Source organism: Electrophorus electricus, chromosome 10 (assembly GCF_013358815.1).
Source record: "Electrophorus electricus isolate fEleEle1 chromosome 10, fEleEle1.pri, whole genome shotgun sequence".
Lineage (NCBI taxonomy): Eukaryota > Metazoa > Chordata > Actinopteri > Gymnotiformes > Gymnotidae > Electrophorus > Electrophorus electricus.
Window position 1 is genome coordinate 595,001 of NC_049544.1, and position 26,325 is coordinate 621,325.

General features: G+C 47.6%; 1 protein-coding gene across 1 annotated transcript in view; it reads right to left on the reverse strand.

Annotated features, from left to right (window-relative positions):
- si:dkey-246i14.3 (ephrin-A4) overlaps positions 1-21,952 on the reverse strand; it is a 29,536-nt gene extending 7,584 nt beyond the window's left edge. Inside the window, exons 1-2 of the mRNA XM_026996314.2 lie at positions 21,312-21,952; positions 1,245-1,540 (exon numbers count right to left, since the gene is read on the reverse strand). Coding sequence (XP_026852115.1) covers positions 1,245-1,540; positions 21,312-21,433 — 418 coding nt within the window. The 5' untranslated portion in view covers positions 21,434-21,952. The remainder of the gene's footprint in view (positions 1-1,244; positions 1,541-21,311) is intronic.
- Positions 21,953-26,325: the final 4,373 nt, after the last annotated feature.

The following is a 26,325-nucleotide window of genomic DNA, read 5'->3' on the forward strand; positions in this document are numbered from 1 at the left end:
CAGGAAAATTACATATTATGCACTACATTATACTCCAAGAACACTAACTGGAGAGGACACAGAAACCCCTGTAACTATATAACATTCATATTAATTTCAGTATTATTACTGAATAATTCCACCTGGATATTGATGCCTTGGGATTCCTACCTGAGCAATAACCCTGAAGTTTCAAAGGTTGAAGATAAACTTTCCCAGTAACTGATTACTTGCCCCAAGTTAAATGTTAAAACCCATTAGCCACAGGGCTGCAGGCGGGACTCCTTCCACGGGCCCGGTACCGAGTTTGAATTGGGCAGCTCATAACTGTAAATCTGGAACGGCCATTTTGGTAACGAACGCTGTTGGTTGTGGTCATTTCTCTGTGCAATGACGAGCTGTTAAGAAAACTCTTAACAACCACACATATATCACATATATCCTGCGAGCCTGCACTGAATTCATGAATTCACACAGTGTGTGTGTGTGTGTGTGTGTGTGTGTATATATGTTGCAATAAATGTATTTTAAGAATATGAGGATGTTTGTAAAGTAATTTTAAGAGCAGAAAGCCAAGGAAAACTACAAATTACCCAAGCAGAAGCGGTCACTACTAAGGATTATGGGTAAAAAGAGCAATTCTATTTTGGTAAAGCAATTGTGCCTGAGTAACTCATTCAGGTACAAACACATTCTCACCATGTAGTCACGCAACACACACACCCTGACACACGCGACACACACTACACACAAGAACAAATACAGATCCAATACATTCATTCATTCATTCAGGTTCTTGGGAGTTCAGTTAGACCATCATATCATTACATGATCTCTGAATGAACCCCACTGTTTCAATGGGGAAACGTGCTCACACACACACACACACACACGCACACACACACACACACACACAAACAACTCACGTGTGTGTGCATGCACGCAACGTTTGTAGAGCATGACAATACGTTCTCCTCCCTCACGCCCTTATGCTGATCTCTCTCCTTGTTAACTTGCGTTATATCCATCTTTCTTTCCTTTGCTGGTGTATATGTAGGAGAGGAACTGTATGACCAATCAGGGTTAACGTTTAAAATTGTCACTGGATATTCCAGCTGAACCAACAACAATCATCACATACCTGAGCTAATCATAGCTACAGCCCAGGGCCTGACCACGGCCACGGCCACACATTCACGAATCAGAACACAGGCCCTGCATGCACACATCACCACCCCAACCGGTCCCCCTCCGTGCTCACTCACAGCTGTAGTAGTAGTGGTGTCCGGGCAGAAACTCCGTGCCTAGCGAGAATGGCGTGAAGCGCTGGATCTTCTCCGTGAACCTGATGGGGCCGTAGAGGGCTTGCGGGTCTTTGCACTCCCATCTCTTTATGGCGCCCTCCGTCTCCTGGCAACCGCGGAACTGAGCCTCAGCTACTAGATACAGAGCCAGCGTCTCCGGGGGGCCGGACAGTGGCGAATCAGGTGGGTAGTGGGGACACAGGATGTCTAAGTAGTCATTCAGCTTCACCTGGACCGTGTAGTCATCACTCGTTAGTCTGGACGAGAGAGAGAGAGGGACAATATAAAGCCGTGGGTGTATTTCTATCAGAATCGTGATTCATAGCCAGTCATTAAAAGGTTTTTTTCCACGTCATCTGTGCAGATACCTGGAAGGTCAGTAAATGACGTCTTACACACATTTGCTCTGAATCACCAAGTTCTAAGTTTGAGCGTTTGCCTCTGTATAATATCAGCAGTGATCAGTCAACAGACTGTGTGGATCGACACACCCACAGGTCTGCGCAGGCGCTGTACCAGAACACAGGCAGGCAGCAGGCGGACGTCTGCACCAGCACACATTCAGGAACATAACGAGCTCTACGTTTGAGGCCAGGAGAACTGTAGAAGATTTAAGGTCTGAATATAGTTGAGAGCAGTCTATATGATAATTAGAGAATGTGACTGACACCCTTGAAACACACCCCCAGCAGAACAAAATGTGCAGCCCCACTAATAGGCAAGATATTAGCATACCACAGCCCTCTAGTGGACTGCGTCTGACTGCTCTGAGCTGTTTGCATATGCATGCCTTATAGGAGCTGTTTACAAGTTTACTATCAATTAGACAGAGGGGGAGACAGAGCATGCATACGACAGAGACAAAGACAGACAGATAGACAGACAGACAGACACACAGACAGACAGAGACAGACAGACAGAGAGGTCAACATTCCTTCAAACTATTGGCCACAACAGAGCTAAAGAAAAGTTGCATCTCACACATTGCAAAGTCCAAAAGAGGTCCAAAGTCCAGAGAAAAGCACAATGAGCAGAGGACAGGAGAACAGAGAGAAAAGCGTTAGAAAAGAGGGAAGGAAGAAAGGACACAGAGGAGAGGAGTGACAGAAGCAGAGAGACAGAGAGAGGGAGAAAGAGAGAAGTCATAAAGAGGTAGAGGAGGGAGAGAGCTTCTATTTTAATTAGTCACCCTGGAGAGAGTTTGGTGGGAGACAGCAAGAAGACAAGATGGATTTTAATTGGTCTTTTTTTGTACCACAAGTGTGTGTCTGCAGTACATGAGTGTGTGCATGTTAGAGAGAGAGAGAGGGAGAGAGAGGGGGAGAGAGAGAGAGAGAGAGAGAGAGAGAGAGAGGGAGGGATGGAGGGATGCAAGGGGCCACAAAGGAGAAAGAAGAAAAGACAGGATGTAAGTCCAAGACAGCCTGGCCAGGTCTGCTGCTGTAACTCTTTAAGAAAACGCGACAGAGCAGAGTGTGTGTGTGTGTGTGTGTGTGTGTGTGTGTGTGTGTGAGTGTGTGAGTGAGAGAGAGAGAGAGAGAGAGAGAGAGAGAGAGAGAGAGAGAGGGAGAGAGGAATTGCAAAGAAGGAGGAAAGAGGGGGTCATCCCAAGTTAAGTGGGTGGACACAGAAACGACAGAAAAGGGCTAATGGAAGACCAGAGAAGCGGAGCGAGGAAGCGGTGGAGACAGATGGAGGAGCCCACGCGCAGGTGGGGAAGGAGGGGAGGACTGGGACCAACGAGAGGAAGTGATGGAGGAACTGGAACTCAGAGAGTCCAATAGGACCTCCGCACAGCTCAGGTGCACCATGGCCTAATTGTCGAAAATATTTGTTAATACCCGTCGGAGTCCAAAGCCAGAAGGCTTTCTGTAGGCGGGAGTCGTTCCAACACCCCTTACAGTTTATTACACCAGGAAAAGTGCAAAGATGGTTTCTATAGGCTACAAAATAGTATTTGCTGCCATTTTCCACCCATCACGGCAACTGACAGCCTAAATGTCATGTTTACAAACATCCACATCAGGACAACCTTTCCAGTCATTCTTTTTTTTAGCCAACGTTTACGAGATAGCCACTGGTTAATTCAAGAGATCATCACTTTCTTCATTCCCTGATTAAATACTCAATAAAAATACAAAACGCACAACCTAAAAAAATGTGCTGTTCAGATAAGATGATGTCTCCGAATGTATTCAGTTTCCAGTGATATCGTGCTTATTTGTTCAGAGCATCTAGGCTTGGAGCATATGAATTTAGTCAGAAACCTACTTAACCAACGGGATATCGTGGCCAGTAATAGCTCTGTATATAAGTAATTACAGTGAGCTTCTGTGCGTTCCGTACTGCGGACAGCTAAGATTACACAGGCTTAAAATGATGCGAGCGGAAGGTGGGCCACGTGTAATTACGCGATAATAATATAACTAGGCAAACCTGCGCGGGAGCAGAGGAGCGGAGCTTTGAGTTAGAGCTGTTGCTGGCCCCACGCAGTAATTCCGCCGGCATGAAACAGAAGCGGTCCAGTGCACGAGGCCTCGAACCAGGAATGAGGGAAGGGCTGTGTTACAGTGACCAGGAGCGTGTCAACAAGCGGCTGCCTGACCGGTGGCTGTTACAGAGTATTGGTGATCAATCAGTCTGACTGATCTGATCGAGCGGGAATCCATCAAAGGCGAGTTGGACAAGGCTCGCTGATCAATCGCGTCTGTGTTCGACGCTCTCGAGCATCACAACATGTCTCAATTAACGCGCATGCACACACACACACACACACACACACACCTTAATTATCTCGCAGATTTCAGTACAGCGAGTAAAAATTCAAAATCCAGCACACCGTCAGAGCTCAGACACACATATGCGTACGTAAAGTGTACGCAACACTTTTCCGCTAAGCAATATTAGTATGGGAATTTCTGAGAAGAAGGGCATCTCAGAAAACAAGTGTAAAGGACCTGTGTGAAACACATCAGCAGAGCAGCATGGAAAACAGGCCAAAAACAAATGAGAAGACATGCGGATGGAGCTGTTGTTGCTGACTGGTTTTCCTGAGGGATGTTGTGAAAGGCGCCGTGTTTGCGCGTGGTGAAGTGAGTCGTGTTGTGTCCTTCCAGACGATGACCAGACAGCGTATACTTATTCTGTCAGTCTCTGTACCCTCCCACCTTTCTGTCTCAGGTCCTCATAAACCCAGTCCCATTTCTTATTTTTACCCCTACCCCTGGTTTTAGAGTGATATCTTGCCCCTTGGAGTTACATGATTTCAAATCTTTCCCCCATGAAATGGGACAAACCATGATGGCCCTGATACGTCATGAGCTACACAGTCGCCTGTTTTTACATAACCAGACACAGTGTCGTCAGCGCTGGCGAGTTCTCTCGCATGCGTTATAGGTGTCCTTTTTGAAATTGACAACCTCAATTTCATGTATCAACCGGCCACAAAATAAAACCCGCGTCATTCCCGCTTCGTTTATGGGCTCTGGCCTGCCCTGCCCGTTTGCGTTGGCTTTAGACTGGTGCGTAACCTCGCAGCTGGATATCGGTTACATTTTGGGCATAATAAACCTTCAAAGGAGAAAATATGACATAAAATACATATATCAAAAAATATATTTGCCCTACACAAAATCTGTCATACACAAATCCGCATTAATAATGCAACATTAGCTACAGAGACCCGACACTGGAATAGCCTATTATGAAAGGGGCATAAGCTAAACAAAACCATTATAGTAATCTTAACTCTTATATCTATAATGGAGAAAATGCACATATCTGTGGATTTCTTTGGTCGGTCGAAAGACGTTCGAAAGACATTCTGAGAAAAGACATTTCTCAAAACACATTTGTAGTGTGAGTCTGTTTGTTAATCCTAACACTTCGCCCTCTCTCTTTCTCGACAAGATTCGGGACACCCCACCCCTAAGGCTAAGTGGCACAGCCAAGGGGTGAAATGGGATTGAGCTCTGGATCGCCAGCTCCATCCATCACGAAAGTCTCATGCCGGTCTTTCTCCATGGCATGTGTCGCCGTATAGGAGCTACACTAGCATGTGGCGTTCGGCTCATGGAAACCCTAACTCTCTGTGTTCACAGCTGGCATTAACGTGCTCTTAGGTGATATGATCACAAGGGCCTGCCAAAGCACACAGGCGGTTACCTGCCATTTTGAATGCATCTCGAGTGACCGCTTGTGAGCAGATATCGTACAGACTTTCCACCGAAGGAAGACACGGATATTCACTGCGTCACGCTTCCGTTGCATCCCTGATCACATTCTAACACGTACTGGTGCACGTCTTACAGAGCAATGACGCGATACCTCGCTGCTGGCCAGGACAGGACACGTTACCGTCCACACTACAGGAGTAAGGTGCGTCCTACACCATCTCCGAAAGCACTTCGAGTGATCGTGTATATAACGTGTCTCCGAGACGCACTGTACACCGTTCACGCCCAGGACACACTCTGTCCTTACCCTACATCCATCATGTTACTGTATAACCTACAGCTGCTTACAGCCTTTGGGACAACCACACAGCACACCACAGAGAGGCAGGCCTTCTATTACCCAACCTAATGGGTATTTGGGGGTGGGGGGTTGTGCCCGAGAGGTGTTTATGTTACAGGAGCGGATAATCCACCAGCGTTACGAGGGCGATTCGACTGAGGGGACAGCGTGACAAAACGCCAGTCAGCGGGCTGACGGAAGCTGCCCCCGGGGCTGATCGGCATCATCACGTTCGGCACGGTAATAACAGCTGGGGGAAGCTATAAGGCTCACACACCACTGCCCAGTGACAGCATTTTTACGTTTCAAAAGGCAAAACCGCTCAAATGAACTGAAGCACAGGAAAAGCGTCAGTCACGAGGTTTGAATTTCACCAGCGGGGCGAGCAAATGGCCTTTCAAGGCGGTCTGTGAACTGTGTTCGGGTCGTTTCCCGAGACACGGCGCAATATGCACACGGGGGGCTGGTCACAGACAGAATCAGAGCCAAAATGCACCTGTTACAGCGTAAACCACATGACTTGAATAATGGGTGACATTCATAGTAAATAAAAAAAGAAAGAAGGTGCGCGTGAAGGCGAGGGCGCGCGTGAAGGCGTGGGCGCGCGTGAAGGCGAGGGCGCGTGGGCGTTTGTGTGAATGTGGGGGCCAACAGTGGCAGAAGCACCTTTGATCCCTTTATAAAAGAGAATAATTAAAGCATGAACAATTTTACGAGGGCAGCGTGGTGGAATACAGAACAGTGTGCATACCAGGGGAAAAACGAAGCGCAAGCCGCGGTCTCGGGCGTTCGCTCTGTGTGTAATTGCTAAATGGGTCTGATAATTGGTCAACAGTGACGCACTTGTCCGCGTGAAAACACACAAATGTGGGAAGCTTGGTAAAGTGCTTCAGGTGAGCGTGTGGATGCGCTCGGTAAGGGGAGGGTGTGTGTGTGTGTGTGTGTGTGTGTGAGGGTGGGCGGGGCTACTGTATGCGTGGTGGGCCGGACGTGCAGGCTGTGGTCGGGGAGCCTCGGAGGTCTCAGTTGAAGCAGTTTAATGAGAGAACGTGAAGGGCAACAAGAAGGTGGGGAGAGAGAGAGAGAGAGAGAGAGAGAGAGAGGGAGGGAGAGAGAGAGAGAGGCTGGAGGGAGGCAGGCATGCTGAGTTGCACTCAGCTCCTCTTCCACAGAGACCTCCAGCAGGGGAAGGAGGTGCAGAGCACAAAAGAGCAGAAAAAGAGGTTAAAAAAAAACTAGAAACCTTGGCAACAAGGGTAGGTAAGAGGGGGGGATGACGAGAGAGGGAGAGAAAGGGAGAGAGAGAGAGAGGGAGGGAGAGGGAGGGCTCACATCGCACCAATGACACGCTAGCTCCTTCTCCATCACAGGGTGAAAGAGGAACAGAAGGGCAGAAGGGGTGGGGGAGGAGGTGATCTGAGGAGGGGTGCAGGCCAGGCCGCTGATCAGTAGTAATCAGGATACTTTCATCAATCTCTGGATTCCCTCGTTCGCCTCAGCTGCTCCCTCCCTACACAAACGTGCTGCTGAATATTCCATGTGATGTGCACATGACCTGCATCAAAGTCATCCCCAACTTCAGCATTAGCCCTCAGCCCAGTTCTCTCTCTCTCTCTCGCGTTCTTTTCAGGACATTGGCATTCATGCTGTAGGCCCGTCTTTTAGGAGATCCTTCCAAAAGCAACTTCATCACAGCCTGTGAGAAGCGCTGCATCACCAATGGACACGCCAGTGGATCTTCACAAACAGCGCGCTCAGATAAGCCCCGACGCTGCTCCGCTTTTATCCGGATGTCCTCTAACGCCCTCCGAGTTCTACTCTCCTCGCCACCCTTTTTTCAAAAAGGCGTGCTACGTACCCCGTTCTGATAACTGCCCTGTACTTTCCTGCCCACACAGCTGCTCGGTCCGTCCCAGTCTAACTGGACAGCACGTGGGTGTGCCAGTCACTGCTGTGCACTTCTTCACTTCTGACTCTGATGTGGTTGAAATGCTGCAGCTACCCATAATAAGAGAAGGAAAGTGTGTGTGTGTGTGTGTGTGTGTGAGTGAGTGAGTGAGTGAGTGTGTGTATGTGTGTGTGTGAGTATGTGTGTGAGTGTGAGTGTGTGTATGTGTGCGTGTGTGTGTGTGTGTGTGTGTGTGTGTGTGTGTGTGTGTGTGTGAGAACTGCTGCCATTTCTGTGGAAACCTTTTGGGTCTCCCTTCCTGAATCATCAAGTACCCTCTTCTACCTGCCTGTACTTTAGTACTGCCCTACATACCCACCCTACATACCCACCCTACATACCCCTCTAAATACCCGCCCTACATACCCACCCTACATACCCCTCTAAATACCCGCCCTACATACCCACCCTACATACCCCTCTAAATACCCGCCCTACATACCCACCCTACATACCCCTCTAAATACCCGCCATACATACCCCTCTAAATACCCGCCCTAAATACCTGCCCTACATACCCACCCTACATACCCCTCTAAATACCCGCCCTACATACCCACCCTACATACCCCTCTAAATACCCGCCATACATACCCCTCTAAATACCCGCCCTAAATACCTGCCCTACATACCCACCCTACATACCCCTCTAAATACCCGCCATACATACCCCTCTAAATACCCGCCCTAAATACCTGCCCTACATACCCACCCTACATACCCCTCTAAATACCCGCCCTACATACCCCTCTAAATACCCACCCTACATACCCACCCTACATACCCCTCTAAATACCCGCCATACATACCCGCCCTAAATACCTGCCCTACATACCCCTCTAAATACCCGCCCTACATACCCTTCTAAATACCCCTCTAAATACCCGTCCTAAATACCTCTCTAAATACCCCCTACAGTCTCTGTTCCAGCCATTGTCTGGTGGGTACGTCCAGGGAACTAGACCTGAGCAGTCACTCCCTTAAATGTCACCTACACGTTAGAGTGTAGACCCTTCACCTATCTGTGTGTGTGTGTGTGTGCGCGCGCGTGTGAATCTCTTCCTCTCAACCCAACCAACGTCCTGCTGTGACTCTGCGTTTAGCAGCGACCTTGTCTAAAGCCCTCAGGCACCTTCCTGGCCTTTACAGGCCATTGTTAAGCAGCCTCAACACTCTGTAACTGTGCTTCTGCCCCATGTCACTGCCTTGCGGGGGGGGGGGGGGGGGGGGGGGCTTGTTCGTGTCTGAGGTTAAAACAAAGTTTCCACTTCCTCTGCCAACTATATGAAGAAAAAAAAGCTCTGCTGCAATTTCTTTAATTCACATGAAAGCATTGGCTTAAAATGCCAAACATTTTGTGTTTCTAGTCCCTGGAGGGTAAATGTGTGTGTGTGTGTGTGTGTGTGTGTGTGTGTGTGTGTGTGTAATAGAAAGGGGAGAGAGAGAGAGAGAGAGAGAGAGAGAGAGAGAGAGAGATGGTGGTACTCTCTAGAGAAGTTCAGCGAGTCTAAACTGAGCGCATTTTAAATACACTGACTGCATTACAGTCCAGGAACATTACATATTTATAGTGTAGTAATTTATATTTATGCATTTAGCAGACACTCAAATAGCCTTGTTCTACCACCCTGAAATGGGCACTTGAACTCCCAGATTTTTTGACCCACCTTCTCCGATGACCACGGCTAATCCACTCCCATTTTTCTGCTGCGTCCATTGGTAACACCAGACTGTTCAAACTACTGGACCCAAGATAGTATGGAAAGTGCTGAAGTGAAACTGTCTAAAAAAGTAAACCAGACACTCAGAAACTGAATTCAAAGCGAGTTTCGGTGTCCTGGAATGGTCACACATGATGAACGTTCCTTCAAGTGTCCACAGTGGGTGGTAGACGACACAAGTCCACACAAATACAGCAGCAAACCAGAAGGAACTAGAACCACAGCACAGGTGACAGGTCATGAGGTTTTCCCAGCCTGGGCGGTGGGGTAGCAGATCACAAGTTCCAGCGCTTAATGGGGTTCAGGGAACAGCTGCTACTGAGCCACCAACAGACACAGGCCAGCTTTCCTACGGCCGCTCGGTAGGGCAAGTCCCCTACAAATGAACCCACACAGGACCGGTTGTGCGGGGCACGTGCACGCATGTGTGTGTGTGTGTGTGTGTGTGTGTGTTGGGAAGGGAGCCAGGTGGTTAGCATTTAGCAGGGCTGCAGAGGACTTGGTTTGCCTCCTCTGGCCAATGTTGAAGTGCGCTTATCACCAGGCAACGGTGCGACCCAGGGGGTCCCACAAGCCCCGCTCTCTGGCTGAGAGCTCAGGCTGTTTTCTGCCTGTTAGCCCTGCGCTCCATTCACCAGAGTCAGCAGGACCGTGGCAATGCAACAGGACATTTTGGCTTCAGCGTGGCATGTGTGTGCGCGTGTGAGTGCGTATGTGTGTGTGAACGCGCACACACAAAGGCAAGGAAGAGTGCAGTAAGGCCTAAAAACAGATAGACTGACAGATATCAGGACACGACAGATCAGCAGGTTAGCAGATTAGCGGATTTGTGAAGCTGGCAGTGCAAACCTAATTTGCTGATACATCAAGACTGGAGTGGAAACTGGGAGGCCATTTTGTCGCTGAACGCAGATATGACGATAATAAAAATATAGAAAACAAGAAGCGAGTGTATCCACTTGCTTTTAAGACCACGAAACAGGACTGAGCCAGTTCATTCATATTTTGAGATTAAATTAGGCACCAGCACAGTAGAGTCTTTTACAAGAAAGGTTTGTGACTTACTCAACTAATTACTACTAAAAATGTGGTCTTTAACTATCCGGGCAGCCATAAACCGCTGAGAATAACTGCACCCAAAACAACTAAAACAATTGCACTGAACACGTTTAAACATTCAGAATACACACTGCAAAAAAAGTGTGTGAATGTTGAGGCAAATAATGTTTTCAAAGCCTAATTGGAGTCAGATGTTCCAATCAATGACATGAGAAAGGAGGTGTCTGCACAAAATAAAAAAGTCCCATTGTTGATGCACAACGAGCATGGTCTGCTGTTTTTGGGAGCAGGCCGCTATCAGAAGATGGATCAGAGGATCTCAGAAGAGGAACTGTGGGAAGGAATAAAGCTGGGGAAGCATTTCTATAAAGGTCAGCACGTTCATCTATCCGCAATAAGACAGATTATCCACAAATGGAGGGAATTCAGTTGTGCTGCCTCTCTTTAGGTGTGGAGACAAAAATAGCAGAAGTCCCTTTGTAAGACAGCCGGAAAAGAAAGCACAGCAGCCCATCACCAAAACCTCATCTCCGTGGTGAAGTGCGGCGCAGGGATGGAGTACAAAGACCTCGTTGTCGTGTTCAGGCGGCTCTGTGTTCAGCATTTACTCAAAAGTACATTTTGTGTTATTGGTTAATGTATATTAACATGTTAGTTCAATATTAGGCCACATCTCTGGGAGTAAACATCCCCCCTCTCTCTCTGTTACAAAAAATGAAAGTGAGATTTCCAGCCATCCACCTGATATATGAATGCATATGTCAAATATTACATAAAAAACTATTGAGTCTTTAAAAAACATTACCGTGTTATTTTCAAAATATCAAAATCTCAGTCTCAATTTAATTTGCAAAATCTTGGGCCCAGGACTGTTGGGAATCTATGAAATATTTTTTGAGGACACAGAGCGGAGGTAGGACTGTGGGCGTTTGTTTAATTAAACCATAGTGGCACATGCGTGTGAACCTCTCTGTTCAAACACATTTCCACAAGCCATGCCAGCTAAGATATTTATCAGAGTTTTTCTTCCTATCAGCTTCCACTGTTTTTGCACACGCAAAATCGGTAATGAATCCGGCTCTTGGAGATTGGGAAGTTTTCGAGTTTTTTCTGATATTTCACACAAACATTTTTTTTAGCCTATGGAGTTCTTAGATTTTTCTATCTTAACCTTTTTTTTTTTTTTTTAAAATTTACGTCCACTTTTAGGCCATGGCATCTCCACTGGGACTTTGCCCGAGGCATCACCAAGCCACAAACACTGTTTCAGAAGTTTTTTCTTTTTTAATGCAAATGAACAGAAAACAAATAAAAACCCATGCGAAGCTAGTGAGATGTAGATGAACTCACATGAGTCATGAGCTCCGCATGGTGCTGAAAAGGGCACCAGCTAAGCAAGTAAGCGATGCCAGTACATCCAGATGGGCTCAGGGTGTCCGTCACTGCTAAAGTGGGTCACGCTTCGGATAAACTGAGAGAAAAGTCACTTCCTACGCATCACCCCCCCGGCGCCCTGCTCGCTCGCTCGCTCCTGCTCTTCCTCTTCTCTGCTGCTCCAGTGTGTGTGTGTTGGTCAGGGTTCTGCTATAGCCGCTCACACCAGTAGCTGTTTATGGCAGGTGAATGTGCGTCTCTCTGGTGGATGGCAGTTCGTATTTGAAACTGACCACAGGGCACACATCTATCCCCACACACACATGCGCGAGCAGGGCTGGTGAAGTGACTCCTCTCTCCACTGGTTTTTGTGGTGTTTTAATAACGTCCTGCCCCCCCCAATCACTCCCCCTCCACTGACTCACTTCCTCTCCCTGTCAATCATGTCCATCTCTCCTCTCTTCTCTTCCCTCGATCAACTCCGTTTCCATTATACACCCCCCACTCTTCCTCCCCCCCCTTTTCTTTCTCAATGTTTATTTAAGCTCCTTCAGTCACTGCATTGTAATGTCATGGGACGAATCTGCCTGTTCTCTTCTACACACACACACACACACAAACACACACACACACACACACACACACACTCACACCCACACTCACACAGCTTCCCGGGGTCCCTCTGTCCTCCTCCATTCTCCGGCACCTGTAACGGAGATGAGGGACATGGCGTAGGAGATGACGGACATGGCGTAGGAGATGAGGGACATGGCGTAGGAGATGAGGGACATGGCGTAGGAGATGACGGACATGGCGTAGGAGATGAGGGACATGGCGTAGGAGATGACGGACATGGCGTAGGAGATGAGGGACATGGCGTAGGAGATGAGGGACATGGCGTAGGAGATGACGGACATGGCGTAGGAGATGAGGGACATGGCGTAGGAGATGAGGGACATGGCGTAGGAGATGAGGGACATGGCGTAGGAGATGAGGGACATGGCGTAGGAGATGAGGGACATGGCGTAGGAGATGACAGCACCCCGCCGTGCCACGTTCGGCCTCAGCACGACTGGAACAGCAATCGCGTCGCAGCGGCCCGGCCGGACGAAAAGCTTGAGAATCACCACACACAAAGAGGTAAAGGCCTCGGCCCACAGACATCGCATGCGCTGCAAAACCAGCCGCGTGTGTGTGTGTGTGTGTGTGTGTTTCAACACATACAGTGCGGACACCGGAAAGACAGAGCAAACAGCAAAAGAACGACAGAGAGAGAGAAAGAACATGTACACCCCGCGTTAGGAGAGGTACAGGAAGAGAATGCAGCATTTTAACACAGCCAGGTTCTCTAGGACAAGCAGATTACAGCGCTCACATCTGATGGCAAAACGTACAATTCTGCACACACACACCACAGAGTTCTTACATACGGATAAACGGTAACGCCACCTCAAACACACATGGCTTAAGTACAGAATCTTACAGACACAAGGAAAACGACAAGGGCCCCATAAAGTGCAAATTTACTGTAGTGCACACAGTCCAATAAAGAAAACACGATACAGATGTACAAGCGACCCTGTTTTAGCAGGACACTCGCCTGTCCCACAGTCCTAAAGCGCGGAAACATCGCGCTCAGGTGCCTGTACGTGCGCGCCGTTAAGGGAGGCCAGACAGGAAATGAATGTGGTCCGTGCGTATGCTCTGCCTCTGGCTGCGCGCTCAATGCAAATTCCATCCGCGACGATTTTCCGCCACTCATTTAATTTCAGAACTGACAAATGAAATATTTGTCCGCTCCAATTTCCCACATAATAATGCTGGCGAAGCGGCCCTGCGCGCGCGCTTTATTATTCCTGGACCGCAGCGGTAGACAGACACTTCACGAGCCAGGCCCGCCTGACAAATGGCGCGTGCGTCAACCTGCTCCGACCGCACCATAGACACACGCATGCACATGCGCGCCCGGGGGATTTTAACAGCCCGAGTATTCACAGGCCGCTGGGCTTTTATGCTTCTTGTTTTATAGTTCTCATAACGCACCAGCACCTACGAACGCGCTCCTGAAAACCCAGATCCTTATTAAACCGAGTGTTGTGTAAGGGCACGTGACACGACATTCTCAGCATACCAGTCTAGACCTTTTAACAGGCTCAACGCCTAGTACAGCCCACAAACACACACACACAGTTATCCATCTTTAATTAACATATTACTGCAGAAAAAAAAAATTTACACACACACTCAAAACATGGTTGTGTGTTCTCTTTCCAGGCAAGCTTCCCAAACTGTTGTCCCTTCAGGCTGAGAAATCCTGATGTGGTGTTTCCTCATCACTCCGACACTGATAGCAAAACCTGCTGACTTATTCCCCCCCCCTCCGCCTGTCCCCAGAGGAACCTCCCTGCTGTTTAGGGAGCTGAAAGTCTGTTGACTCTTTCTCCACCACTTCTTCCTAATGCCTTTTCTGTTCTGTCCTCCATCCGTCTAGGGTGAGCAGCACAATACCTCTTCTCTCTCAGGGGAGAGAGAGAGAGAGAGAGAGAGAGAGGGAGAGAGCGAGAGAGAGAGACGCAGGATGCTAGGCTGGAACAGTGGGGTTAATAGGGAGGAAGAAGGAACGGTGAATTACAAATTGAAACATGAACTGCCCATGTAACCATAGAGCTATGAAATTAATGTTTGCCGCCTGACACAGGCTGATGTAGGACTCAGAGGTAGAGAGAGGACACTTAAGCGCCTCAAAGCCCAAAGAGTCAGGGCAGGAGCAAATATCGGACCCTCCCTCCGGAGAAGAATGCGCAGTTATTTTTACACAGAGATAAAAACCCCTCCAAACTTCAGGGCTTTGCTGCCCAGAAACACACACACACGTGAACCCTCACACTCACTGCTGCGCATTAACCACAACTCGTATTGTGCAAGCGTTTTCCAAACACAAAACAGACATCACTGCAGATGCCTTGCAACATTCTGCAGAATTACGCAAAAAATAAATAAATAAAAGAACAAAATATCACATTTCAAAAACTCTAATACCCCTTAATCAGAATCTAATACCCCTTTCTTTAACATATCCTGAATCTTTGGGTGTGTCATGTGTGTCCGTGTTGGTCTGCCCCAAAACCCAGCTGTACCTCCCAGCCGTCTTTTATGCCTCATCCATGTCTGTGTCAGTCTCTCCAACGTAGAACACCACCAACCGCTATGCTTGAAACCTTTCTGGCTAACACACAACCCCTTCAGCTATATGCGTCCATCAGTATATGGGAGACGTTTTTATGTGCGATGCTGTTTAAGGTGAGAACAGAAGATAAAGTTGGGTGTGCGTGCCACCCCTCAATTCCGCAGGGGTTTAGTCGACATGATTTACTACAGCTAGTCAAACTGAGCAGATCAGCTAGATCTTGTGCAATGTGTAAGGAGTTGATTGGACAGATATGGGAACAGTGTGTGATTAACTCTGCTCTAACGAGGCGTTCACAGACTATGGTTCTGAGGTGCACAGCAGTCTGATGTGTTTCTCTTTACTCACCTTTTAGTTTGCACTTTTCATGAAGGAATACCAGAATACATTCTTACAAAATAGGAAAAAGGCCTCTTTGTTCAAAGTGCCAAAAATTTAATTTGCTTTTGTAAAGCTTCACACATTTCTCAATTACTGCCAAAACTATACCATAATAAAAGGTGCTACGAGATGCAAAATCAAAGTCTTTGCGCTTTGCTGTGCAAATGTTTTTGTGGCAAACAACTCTGGCTTAAGGAAATCAGAACAATGTAGATGTTGTTGTTGTTGTTGTTGTTGTCGTTGATGTCGTTGTCGTCGTCTGCATTCGTCACTGTTACCCTCCTTCCTGCCCTCCCTCACTGTTGTTCTCTATCCGAGCGATTGCCGGGTGTCGTCTGAGCGACAGCAGTGAGCACAGCCTTGTTCAAGCACACCCGAAGTGTGTGAGAAACCTCCGTCAGCACCCTGGAAACGGAGTCGAATCCAGAGGAGGGAACAGCCCAGGAGTCGCCGGGCAGTGATGTGACCGCGAAAGGCAGAACAGGTCAAATGCTGTTACCTGTGGCTATTTAAAACATGCAGGGCTTGTTAAATGCTTCAGGACTGGGGGTGGCTGAAATTAGGCCATTTTGGTTTGGTTTTACACACACACACACACACACACACACACACTTACTTTTCGGTAACTGTGCGTCTCTGCTTCTCTGAGAAGGTAGCTGCTTTAAAGCTGAACCTGTCTCAGTAATTCTGAGAGATACAGACAGATTGCAGACCCTTGGTTGAGCTGCACAACGGGCCACGCTGGCAACGTAACATGTCCTCTGATAACTCTCCGCCTTGCTAACAATCACAAACCTATTAACACTGCCACGTCTCTCAGTAATCTGGTTTGCTCCTATGTATGCGCGCGCACATGTGCGTACTTGTGCGCACGCTGGGGTGTGTGTGTGTAAATTTCAGTTAAACTTGCTCAGAGTTTGAGGAGGTCTTGGGGGGGGGGGGGGGGGGGGTAGTGGAGAGGCTCAAGTTTAGACCAACAGAAAAAAAAAAAAAAACACTTCAGTGCCCAACAAGCGTCATGTGCGACACCCACACGCTCAGACACAGCAACACTCAGCAAGACCGCTGCAGCGTCAAGGAGCAGCAACCGTCCAATCAGCAGACACTTAGCAGCCAGGAGTGTGACGGAGGGGAGGAGTCTTCCTGTTGCAGTGAGAAGGGGTCCATGGGGGCGTGGCTTGTCCTCTCCAGCAGACTCACGCTGCCGTTGGCTTGTACCTGCCTGCGCATTTCAGCGTGCGCACAATGGCCTTGATTTCTTGGTAATGATGTCACCTCGAATTTAAAAGGAACCATTTTGTAGGCGCAAGGGGAAATGAGAACATCGTTTTTAGCGGGTCTTGTAAACAGGCAGTGCTGAGCCAGAAACGCCCAGGCCACCGAAGTGCAACAAGGCAGTCAAACGGGTCCTGGGAGGTGCTCGGTCACGTGACCAAACTGCGGCGGATCCAGAGCAAAAAAAGAACCCCAGTTATTACAGCTAGAGACCAGCACACGCCCGTCAGATCCGTGTCCAACTCTCCGCATCATCTGCTGCGCAGGCGCAGCATCGATACACGATAGCAAAAAATAAATAAATAAATGAATTACATTTTAAAGTTTCATTTTACCTCCCAACAGACACATTCAGGCCAGTGTTTGCCATGGAGACGACACTGTTCTACTGAAACAACATTGTGTGTGTACACGCACACACGAGGTTTACGGGGGGAAAAAAAACCCTGTCCGATATTGACCTGGTCGGGCTGTGAGGAGCTCTTCCGGTCAATATGGAGGTGGGAGATAATGGCGTGACAGAGCTGATAACATCAGCGCGCTGGAGCGGTATCGATATTAGCCAGATATACCAGCCGTGCGGGAACCGTGCAGCGCCTTTCCTCGCGGTGTGAGGCTGGACACGGGGCCGCCTACCAAACCGTCGGCCGCATACATTAAAAAATATTCTAATCTTAAAACAGTTTACGTGTTTAGACGTTTTATCTGACTGCCCGGGAAAAAAAAAAAAAAAAAAGACTCAAGGTGAGACGCCCCGTGAGTCTGTGGAGATTTCATCATCGTTTTGCCTTCCATGGTAATAAAGGCCACCATGTCTTGAAGTGGAAATTTAGCATCTGCACGGTTTGCACGAGGACAGTTTGTAGTAGGCCAGCACGTGTGCATGGGGACGGGCGCAGGCTGGCGGCCTGAAAACTTGCTCTGCGGGATTCTGAACTTTCCCTATACCCGGCGGACCAGGTGTCCTTTACACTGAAGAGTGATAGATGAAGTTTTGGAGGAGAGAAGAAACTCGTACCGAAAAAGGCACAAGAACACGTGAGCCCCACCCTCCACCACACACACACACACACACACACACACACACAATCCGGCGTTACTATCTTTGTGGGGTGTTTCCATTGACTTGTGTATTACTTTGGTTAAATATTACCGTGCCTACACCTAATCCTAACCGTAACCTTAACCCTAACTCTAACCTTTCTTTAGACTCTACCCACCCCCCAGTCCTAGGGAGCAAGTCACATGTCCCCCATATATTATAATTTTATAATATATAAAATTATATTTTACATCATTGGGATTTTTCGTCCCCAGAAAGCACTAAATATATGCTTCCTGTCCAACACCTACAATTTTAAGCAGACTCAGTTATAACTTAAATAAACATACATATAAATATAAGGATCAATGTCTTATGTGTAAGGCGGCGGAGATCAATAAATATGACGATGTTCTCTAGTGACGTCACGAACCTCTTTCTCCATCACGGATCACGAAGACCCAGTTAAACACGTTATTCGCCAACATGCAAATAAAAATATGGCGACTCCCACAAATAAATAAGCAAAATAGACGGGTCATTTGACACATAGAATTACACAAAACCATTAAACAAAAAGTGATATTTTCAAGGCCCAAGACGCCACCCTAACTTAGTCAACAAGGCGACAATAATGGCAGAGGAAGAGCGAGGTTATTGCGCTAAAGATAAGAACGTGATTATTTAGAAGTAGGTTTGTTGATTGCAGCTCACAGGTTCTCGTAACCAACAATTTACAAAAGGAGGAGAAAAATCCTCCATTCGGTGAGAATTAGCCAACGAGCGCAATCACAGCTGCTCTGATTGAGCGAAATTACAGGCGGTTTCAGCTCTGAGTGCGCGCGCTCCCTGCACTGTCGAAGACGCAACCGTTACAGCAAGACCAGAGGAAGACGCACGGCTCTCTCTCTCTCTCTCTCTCTCTCTCTCTCTGTGTGTGTGTGAGAGAGAGAGAGAGAGAGAGAGAGAGAGAGAGAGAGAGAGAGAGAACAGAGGCGCGCGTTTACGCATGCAATAACAATCATGCGAAGACAATCGACTCAATTATGCATAAACACAACAGAAATTACTCTGACCTCGACCGTTTTTAATAACGTAAAATTCTCGACCGCTCTTAATGTTGGTATATTAATTTATGACTCGTTTACAAACGTGTTTTAAATGCTGTCCGGAGTTTTGTTATCAAACCGCACGCACATAAAAGGTTGAAACGTTCTGCTGGTATTTTAGGAGTATTAGAAATGTGAAATTAAAAACTAAAGATTCGCGCACAGAGGGAGAGACTAAAAAGATATTTAAGCAGTACGCATATCGAAGGGCGCGTGGCTCCTGATTGCCTCCGGCACTGTAAACTAACGATATTTCGCTTTCCGTGCTGGACGGGGGAGGGGGTGAATCTGTCCAGCCAGCATGCGAGTTCCGCAGTGTGCAGTTCCTGACTGATGCCGAGCGCTTTGGCAAAGGGGGGTGCACGGAAGGGAGCCAGTGGCCAGATAGCAGAGAAGTACACGTCCTAAATGTTATCTGCTTGACGGGCTGGTTTGGGGCAAACACGATAACTGCCCCGTATCGCGCGTCCTCCATGTCGCCTGGGCGCTCTGGAAAAAGACGTGTAGATTACATAAAGTGTTGAAAACTGGGAAACAGTGAACCTCCGTTATGGCAAACACGGATGTGGTAGCAAGGGAGGAGTGGGGAGAATGTTCTAGGAAACACTGAGACACACACGCAAGCACACGCAGGTTTCTTTGTACCGACCTGCACTGATTTCACGCTCGTCGCTTGTCAACGTTGCCGCCAGATGAGGGTTTTCCCTGCGAGGAACGAGGCCTACGGCGTTTCAAACGGCACCGGGAAAAAAAGCACCCGTCCCGAATGTTGAAAGCAGCGCTGGTTCCGCCATCTTCCAACACCAGCGATGATGCAGTTACTGCCGTAAACTCACCCGCAAACTGCATCTGGGCAAGATTTGTTGTTTATCTGTTTGTGTTTTTGTATTCCCCATTTCATCTCAACGGTTCAAAGCCCACAGTGGCTTTACTGCTGTGTAGTTATTGGTTTTTGTAACACTTGTACTTACTAGCGCCAACAGTGATGCCAAACCACCTGTGAAACTGAAAGGCGTTTTCTTTGCACGCAGGCCGCTGCATCGTATCACGACACGAACCGGCACGAGACCCTCCTTCTTTTTGCCAACATCCCACCCACTACTGTGGACTGGTATTTGTTCCCACCAGATTGCAGGTTTTAATGGAATAACTGGCCTAATGAAAAATCATTCTTTTATGCAAATCTTTATTTTACTTTAGGCCATCACTTAAAAAAAAAATCTTTCCCCGCTACTATCTGGGAAGAGGGAAATGTTTCATGTGTTAATGTTTCATGAGATTACCCCACCACCACCACCTTCCCCAGGACGAGCGGTGCTGCCTCGCCCTAAAGAATCTGGATGAACCAAACCACATTTTCGGCTGTAACAAGACTCAACACGAACAAGCCGCGAGTCTGGATGCCTGGTGAGCTCAGAGTCCAGCAGCGCTCGCGCATTACTGCACGCTCTACGTTCCTTGTGACTGGCCTGGATTAGGATTAGGGGCTCCACAGTCAGTGGTCTGATTTTGTTTTGCAATTTTCTCTTATTTTTATATATATAAATATATAAATGCGGCAACCAAAATGTACAAGCAGTTTAATAAATCTGTAGTCCCAGCATTTTTTATGACATTTTATAATAAACTATTTAAATATTAATATCAGAATTTGAATCTCAAAATATTGGTCTCATGCGTTATTAATGTACTGTTTTATTTGTACTCTCTTTTTGTGGGCTTTAACTAATATCTTTACTTAAAAAAGGTTTTCAGCAAATATTCAACTTTTGTAATACAAATGTTACTAAAATGACTTCATACAACTAATCCGTCGTCAAGAAAATACCTTATCAGCTCAGGTTGTGATGCAGAGAGAGAGAGAGAGAGAGAGAGAGAGAGAGAGAGAGAGAGAGAGAGAGAGAGAGAGAGAGAGAGAGAGAGAGAGAGAGAGAGAGAGAGAGAGAGAGAGAGAGAGAGAGAGAATTATGGGCATCTGTGCCTTCAGGCCTTTTAAAACCAAGACAACCAATCAGCGCTCATGTAACACCTGGCCAGGTAGATCCTCCCAACCGTGTAATAACCGATCACACGTTAAATTACAGCAGAGACAGACCGGAAGCCCCTCAAACACACAACTAAATGTGTGAGCGCGCGTGCAGCGAATTAGTCATCTCAGGTTGGAATGTCAACACTTAATGCGCGTTCACGTCGGGCTTGCGCATTAGTCTTCACAAAGCAAATCACGGCGTAGTTTGCGTAATAAATCTGTCTGGGAACAAACAGTAACTGCGGCGGCAGATCAAGGGAACACAGTCGTTACTTCCGAGTCTGAACTCACAGCTATGGAACTGCAGAGCAAACGGGAGTTTAACTTTTCCTCGGATGGCATTTACGTTGCGCAATCGAGGTAGAGCTCGTGTGATTCGTGGCCTTACCGTGTATTTGAAGAGTTCCAGTAGACAACGTGCCTCTTTGCTAATGCGCTTAAACGTACGTGCACAAGCAGAAGCAGCAGCCGCAGAATCACAGGAGCTCCTGGCAGCTGCAGACAACGCATCGCTGCGCTCAGCCCAAACTCGCCGCCACGGGTGGCGTTCACGTTAACGGCGTGAACAGGCACAGAGGCAACAGACAGAGAGACTCAAAGTCACTTTTGGCAAAAGTCATCAGCACCGTTTGAAAGAAGAACCTTTTGAAATAGCCTTAGAGATATCCGTTGGGAAGTTTCGGGTCTTCTACAGACACAGCGCTTGGCACACAACACAGGTGCGACGTGGACTTCGGAAACGCAGCACATCAGCTCAAATCACGCCACACGTTCCCAGGGCGGCTGCACTTCGACACAATCTAGGCGTTACCGCGTATTGACATATTTCAGTGGCAACTGAAACACTTAGAGCAAAAACGAACTTTCTTTGCCTTTAAAAGTAATTCCAACTTGAGTTTCTCAAGCCAAACAGTAGCAGCACATGGAAAGTTCCCTCCTGTCCGCAGATAATGAGAGCGCGGTTGTAGGACACCTTTCTTCACAGCCGCGCATGGCTGACAGTGATTTGACGCGCCTTAAGTTCCTTGATTAATTTTCACAAGAATCAGAAACCGGGCAAGGAGGTACGACGCGAAGGAGGAGTCAGAGAAACTTTGCACCAATCGGAGGGCAGTGTGGGCGGGGCCGACGCGTCATAGCCTGTCGGGGCGCTGTGAGGTGGCGCGTGCACAGGGCGCGATCGTTATCTGAGCGTGCAGAATGTTACCGGGGCGGTCCGGTAACGTTGATGGGAAGAGCTCAGAAAGGTCCCAGACGAGCAGGCGCGCCTACCCAAGTTGTAGGTCCAGGCTGACTCGATCTGAGACTGTGATGGTTGCAACGGGCCTATTTCAAGTGTGGGAAATATAACGGGCCTATACGTTAATTATTCTCTAATACAAATTAGACAAAACACACACAAAGTAATACAGTAGACCACAATCGATTATAGGCTCGTATAGGCTAATTATAGGATAATATAGGCTAATATAGGCTAATATAGGCTAATATAGGTTATTATAGGTTATTATAGGTACAGCTGTTTATTTGTTTGATTTGTCCAAACTTAAGACCAAATAAATAATCACATCATTGAGCATGTATATAAAGGAAACATGATCTCTCCTCTCCTTCTCTCTCCTCTCCTTCTCCCCCTCCTCCTCTCCTCTTTTCCTCCTCATCTCTCCTTCTCTCTCCTCCCCAACCTAAATGACTACCTGCCCTTTACATCTCACACTGCTAATGCAGTAAACATGCTTGCAATCATTATCCTGCACATGTGACAGTCTCATATGTGTGCGGGTTTCTTACTGTAGCCAGAAGACGTCCATATTTGTGAGCTCTGTGGCAGTTCTGTTCACTGTTTTTACTTAGAAGTATTTTTCCCACGTATCCTTAACAGTCCCCCTTGGGTTAATTCTCTTTATTAAAGAGCCTCGAGACCACCTCTCGGCACCCATTATCTTTAATGCTTTTATCAGGGGCCTGAATCATTCCTGTTCAAACTCTTTTATTGTTTTTATTCTGGCTCTTTTTCAGGGCACCCTGGATGGCTTTGACTGGTTTCCTCTCCTCAAACTCCTTCGCGTGTCTTTAACTTTTGTGACCCTTCGTGTTTCCCTGCATCTCCACGCTCTCTGTCATCCAGTAAAAAGCCTTTTGTCTGTTCTGTGGAGAAACTCTAACATATCGTAGGCTCTCTCTTCCTTTTTTGTCACTCACCATGTCGCCACGGTAACTTGTGGTTTTAAGACATGCAATTAGCCCTCTCATTGGGCCACACTCTGACTCTGACTCTGACTCTTGGACTCCTGGAAGAGTCAGAGTCACTTTTGATTGGACTACAGCTCAAAGCCCTGAAACCTTTGTTGTTTTTTCCGGTCGAACTATTTAAGGAAGGTGAAATATGCTGCTGGTTTTCAACAGGCAGGTCGAGATCCTCTGGAAATCTTTCAGGGTTGCAGCCATTAACCGTGACTGACACATAAAATGCATGTGACCGTGGATTGATGCGCAGACCGGTTTTTGTTTTTCATACCAAACACATACTTGCATTTCAACAGGAATCATGTTGAAGTTATTCTAAATCAGAAGTGGCAAAATACTTACATTCCCAAATGTAATCTTTCAGATGTTCTTGAGAGAACATTCTTGGTATGCAAGCGCATGGACTTCAGGTTCGGGTACAAGACCACCGTAGTCTAGCTGGCGTGAACATACCTGATGATATCTACAAATAACATGGAAAATACTGAGAAATGCATGGGACAGTAAATAGGATGAGAACTGCTGAGAACAAGACTACATTTATACCCAGCTCTGGCAGCAAAATTACAGGCTTGTCCAGAAATCTGCTCTGAGAGTGACAGGGTGCATTCTAGCTGCTGGCAAAAATGACAGCGTGGTCAGAATTCCTGTTTGGAAACTGGCAGGGGTGGACAAAGCCATCCAAAAAGAGGTAGCCATTACAGACGGAGGGAGACGCACGGGAATTGCTTCACGTGTGCAGTCATGAGCCATTTTTGACAATTTGGCCTGTGCTGAATGTCGTGCATGTGAGCAGCTTGAAGAAGCAAGAAGCAAACAGACTCCTGGAGAATTAGGGCTTGAATTTCCTTGACAGGTTCAAACTTTCAGGCTGTGCTGATTTCATCTGAGCCTGTCAAGGGCGTAAACCCTAATGTGGTACCAGCGTGCTTATTAAAGCAGGCTTGTTTACAAATAAGCCTAACTCCTCTGGATGAAGGCAGTAATAGTGACATTTGGCTGTGACGCAGGGGACAGAACGATGGCTTTTAGCCAGAGATGTGTGCGTGTGAACTCCATTAGTGGCACAATAGACTGCGAGGCAGGACAGGTGTATTATGGACACATTAAATGTGTTTTTCTCGTGTAGCTGTTCTTTTTTTTTTCTCTTTGTCCTCACCTTTCTCAGTCGAAGAGCTGACAGGAAGAATCAACTGGCACACTGAACAAGCCTCGGCGTACGCGGGAGTTCTCGAAAAGACAAATTTGTGCACCTGAATCGGGTGCGTGTACAGGTGTTTGTGTTTCTTTTGTGGATATAGGTAATGTAACGTATGTATGTATCAAAGCCTTAATAGGAGTTGAGAAATAGAGAGAGAGAGAGAGAGAGACAGACAGAGAGAGAGAAAGAGAGAGAGAGAGAGAGAGAGAGAGAGAGAGAGAGAGAGATTAACGAATACATGAGCAAAAGACAGAATTAATTTGCCTAGCTGTAGACATGGAGTTCCCGCGGGAACACGTGTTCAGGCAGTAATCACCATGACCACCGCGTGCGCCAGCAGCTGGTGGTCCCTCGTTATTATCTGTGTGTTAAATTACCGGGCACGTGCCGTGAGCCCATCGCTCTTACCGGCAGGCGAAAACTCTCGCCGATGACGTAGGCAACCAGTGAGTAACTTTTAGAACTGCGTCTCCAAGTCCTTGGACCGCAACAGCGAGGCTTCATTCTCCTCTCCGACCATTAATATTGGAGGACTGCACATGGGTCCCTTGGGGGACGCAGGAGACCTCCCCAACTAGAGTGTCGTCTCGCACTCCCACAGCACGCGGACAATTACAGCACAGTTTTCCCTCGTTATTTAATTAAGAACAAAAGGCAATGGTAGTGCACAGCCTGCACAAAAAGGGTGTGGGCTGACCGACACCCGGAGAGTCAAACCCACTCACTCCCTTTGACGGTTAAACCGGTTTCCAAACTAGCTTATTTTAATAGGTCGACTGTAGCTTGTGCAGCTCTGAGATCGTGTGGAGGTCATGTCTGCTCCGCGTGGAGCTCAGATTTATATAAATGTAGAGAGGGGCGCGGGAGGTCCGCGTGGAGCGGACCGCGGCGCCTGTGTGCAGGGCTCGGCAGTGCTGCAGTAATTAACAGTCGGGCTAAACGGGAGCAGTCACCTTGCCTTCCTCTATGAGCATCCCTGAAGCACGCTGAACCGGATTCTGTGTTCAATTCCGTTCCTTTTCAATAATGCTTTATTGATCTCCGCACTAAGGACGGACGGACCGCTGAAGTGAGTGATGTCTGCACGAGTCTCTCATAACCGTCAGTTGTGACTTACTGCTCCACTCCGCTCCTCGCGCGCCTCCTTAGAAATTCTTCAACCCTATCAGTGTCACTTCTGGTCCCCTCTCCCTCGCTCTGTCTCATTCCTCCATCATCTGTCTCTCTCCATTCCTGTTGTACAGAGGAGGGGGGGGTGGAGATTAATCCTGTTATCTCTGTAAATGCAGACTGGCAGCAACAAATAAACACACACTCACCCCCCACACACACACAGTACTGTAATCAACTAACTTGTGCACACCAGACACCGTACTGCAATTAACTTGCCTCTTCACCGTCCAGAGTGCACACACACACACACACTCACAAACCTCCCATTATGTCAGACAGAACTAAACAAAGCAGCGCTGTGTAAGCGTAGTGTATTGGTGTTCGGAGGGGACTTGCGTGTGTGTTTGAGTGGGTCATGGGGAATCACACCCTGTCTAATCAGACCCTGGCAGCTACACACTGATGCTGAAGTAGATTAAAGACAAAATGGACATTTTGCAAAAGAGAGATGAAACAATCAAATGGATGAAAAGCATCGATTTGTTATCCAGCCTACGTCCTCTTCACACACACACACACACACACAGACACACAGACACACACACACACACACACACACACACACACACACACACACACACATACACGGACACACACACAGACACACAGACACACACAGACACACACACACACACACACACACACACACACACAAACACACACACACACACACACACAGACACACACAGACATACACACACACACACACAGACACAAACACACAGACAGACAGACAAAATAAACCTCCCACAAAACTAGCCCTGCAATTGAGACACATATA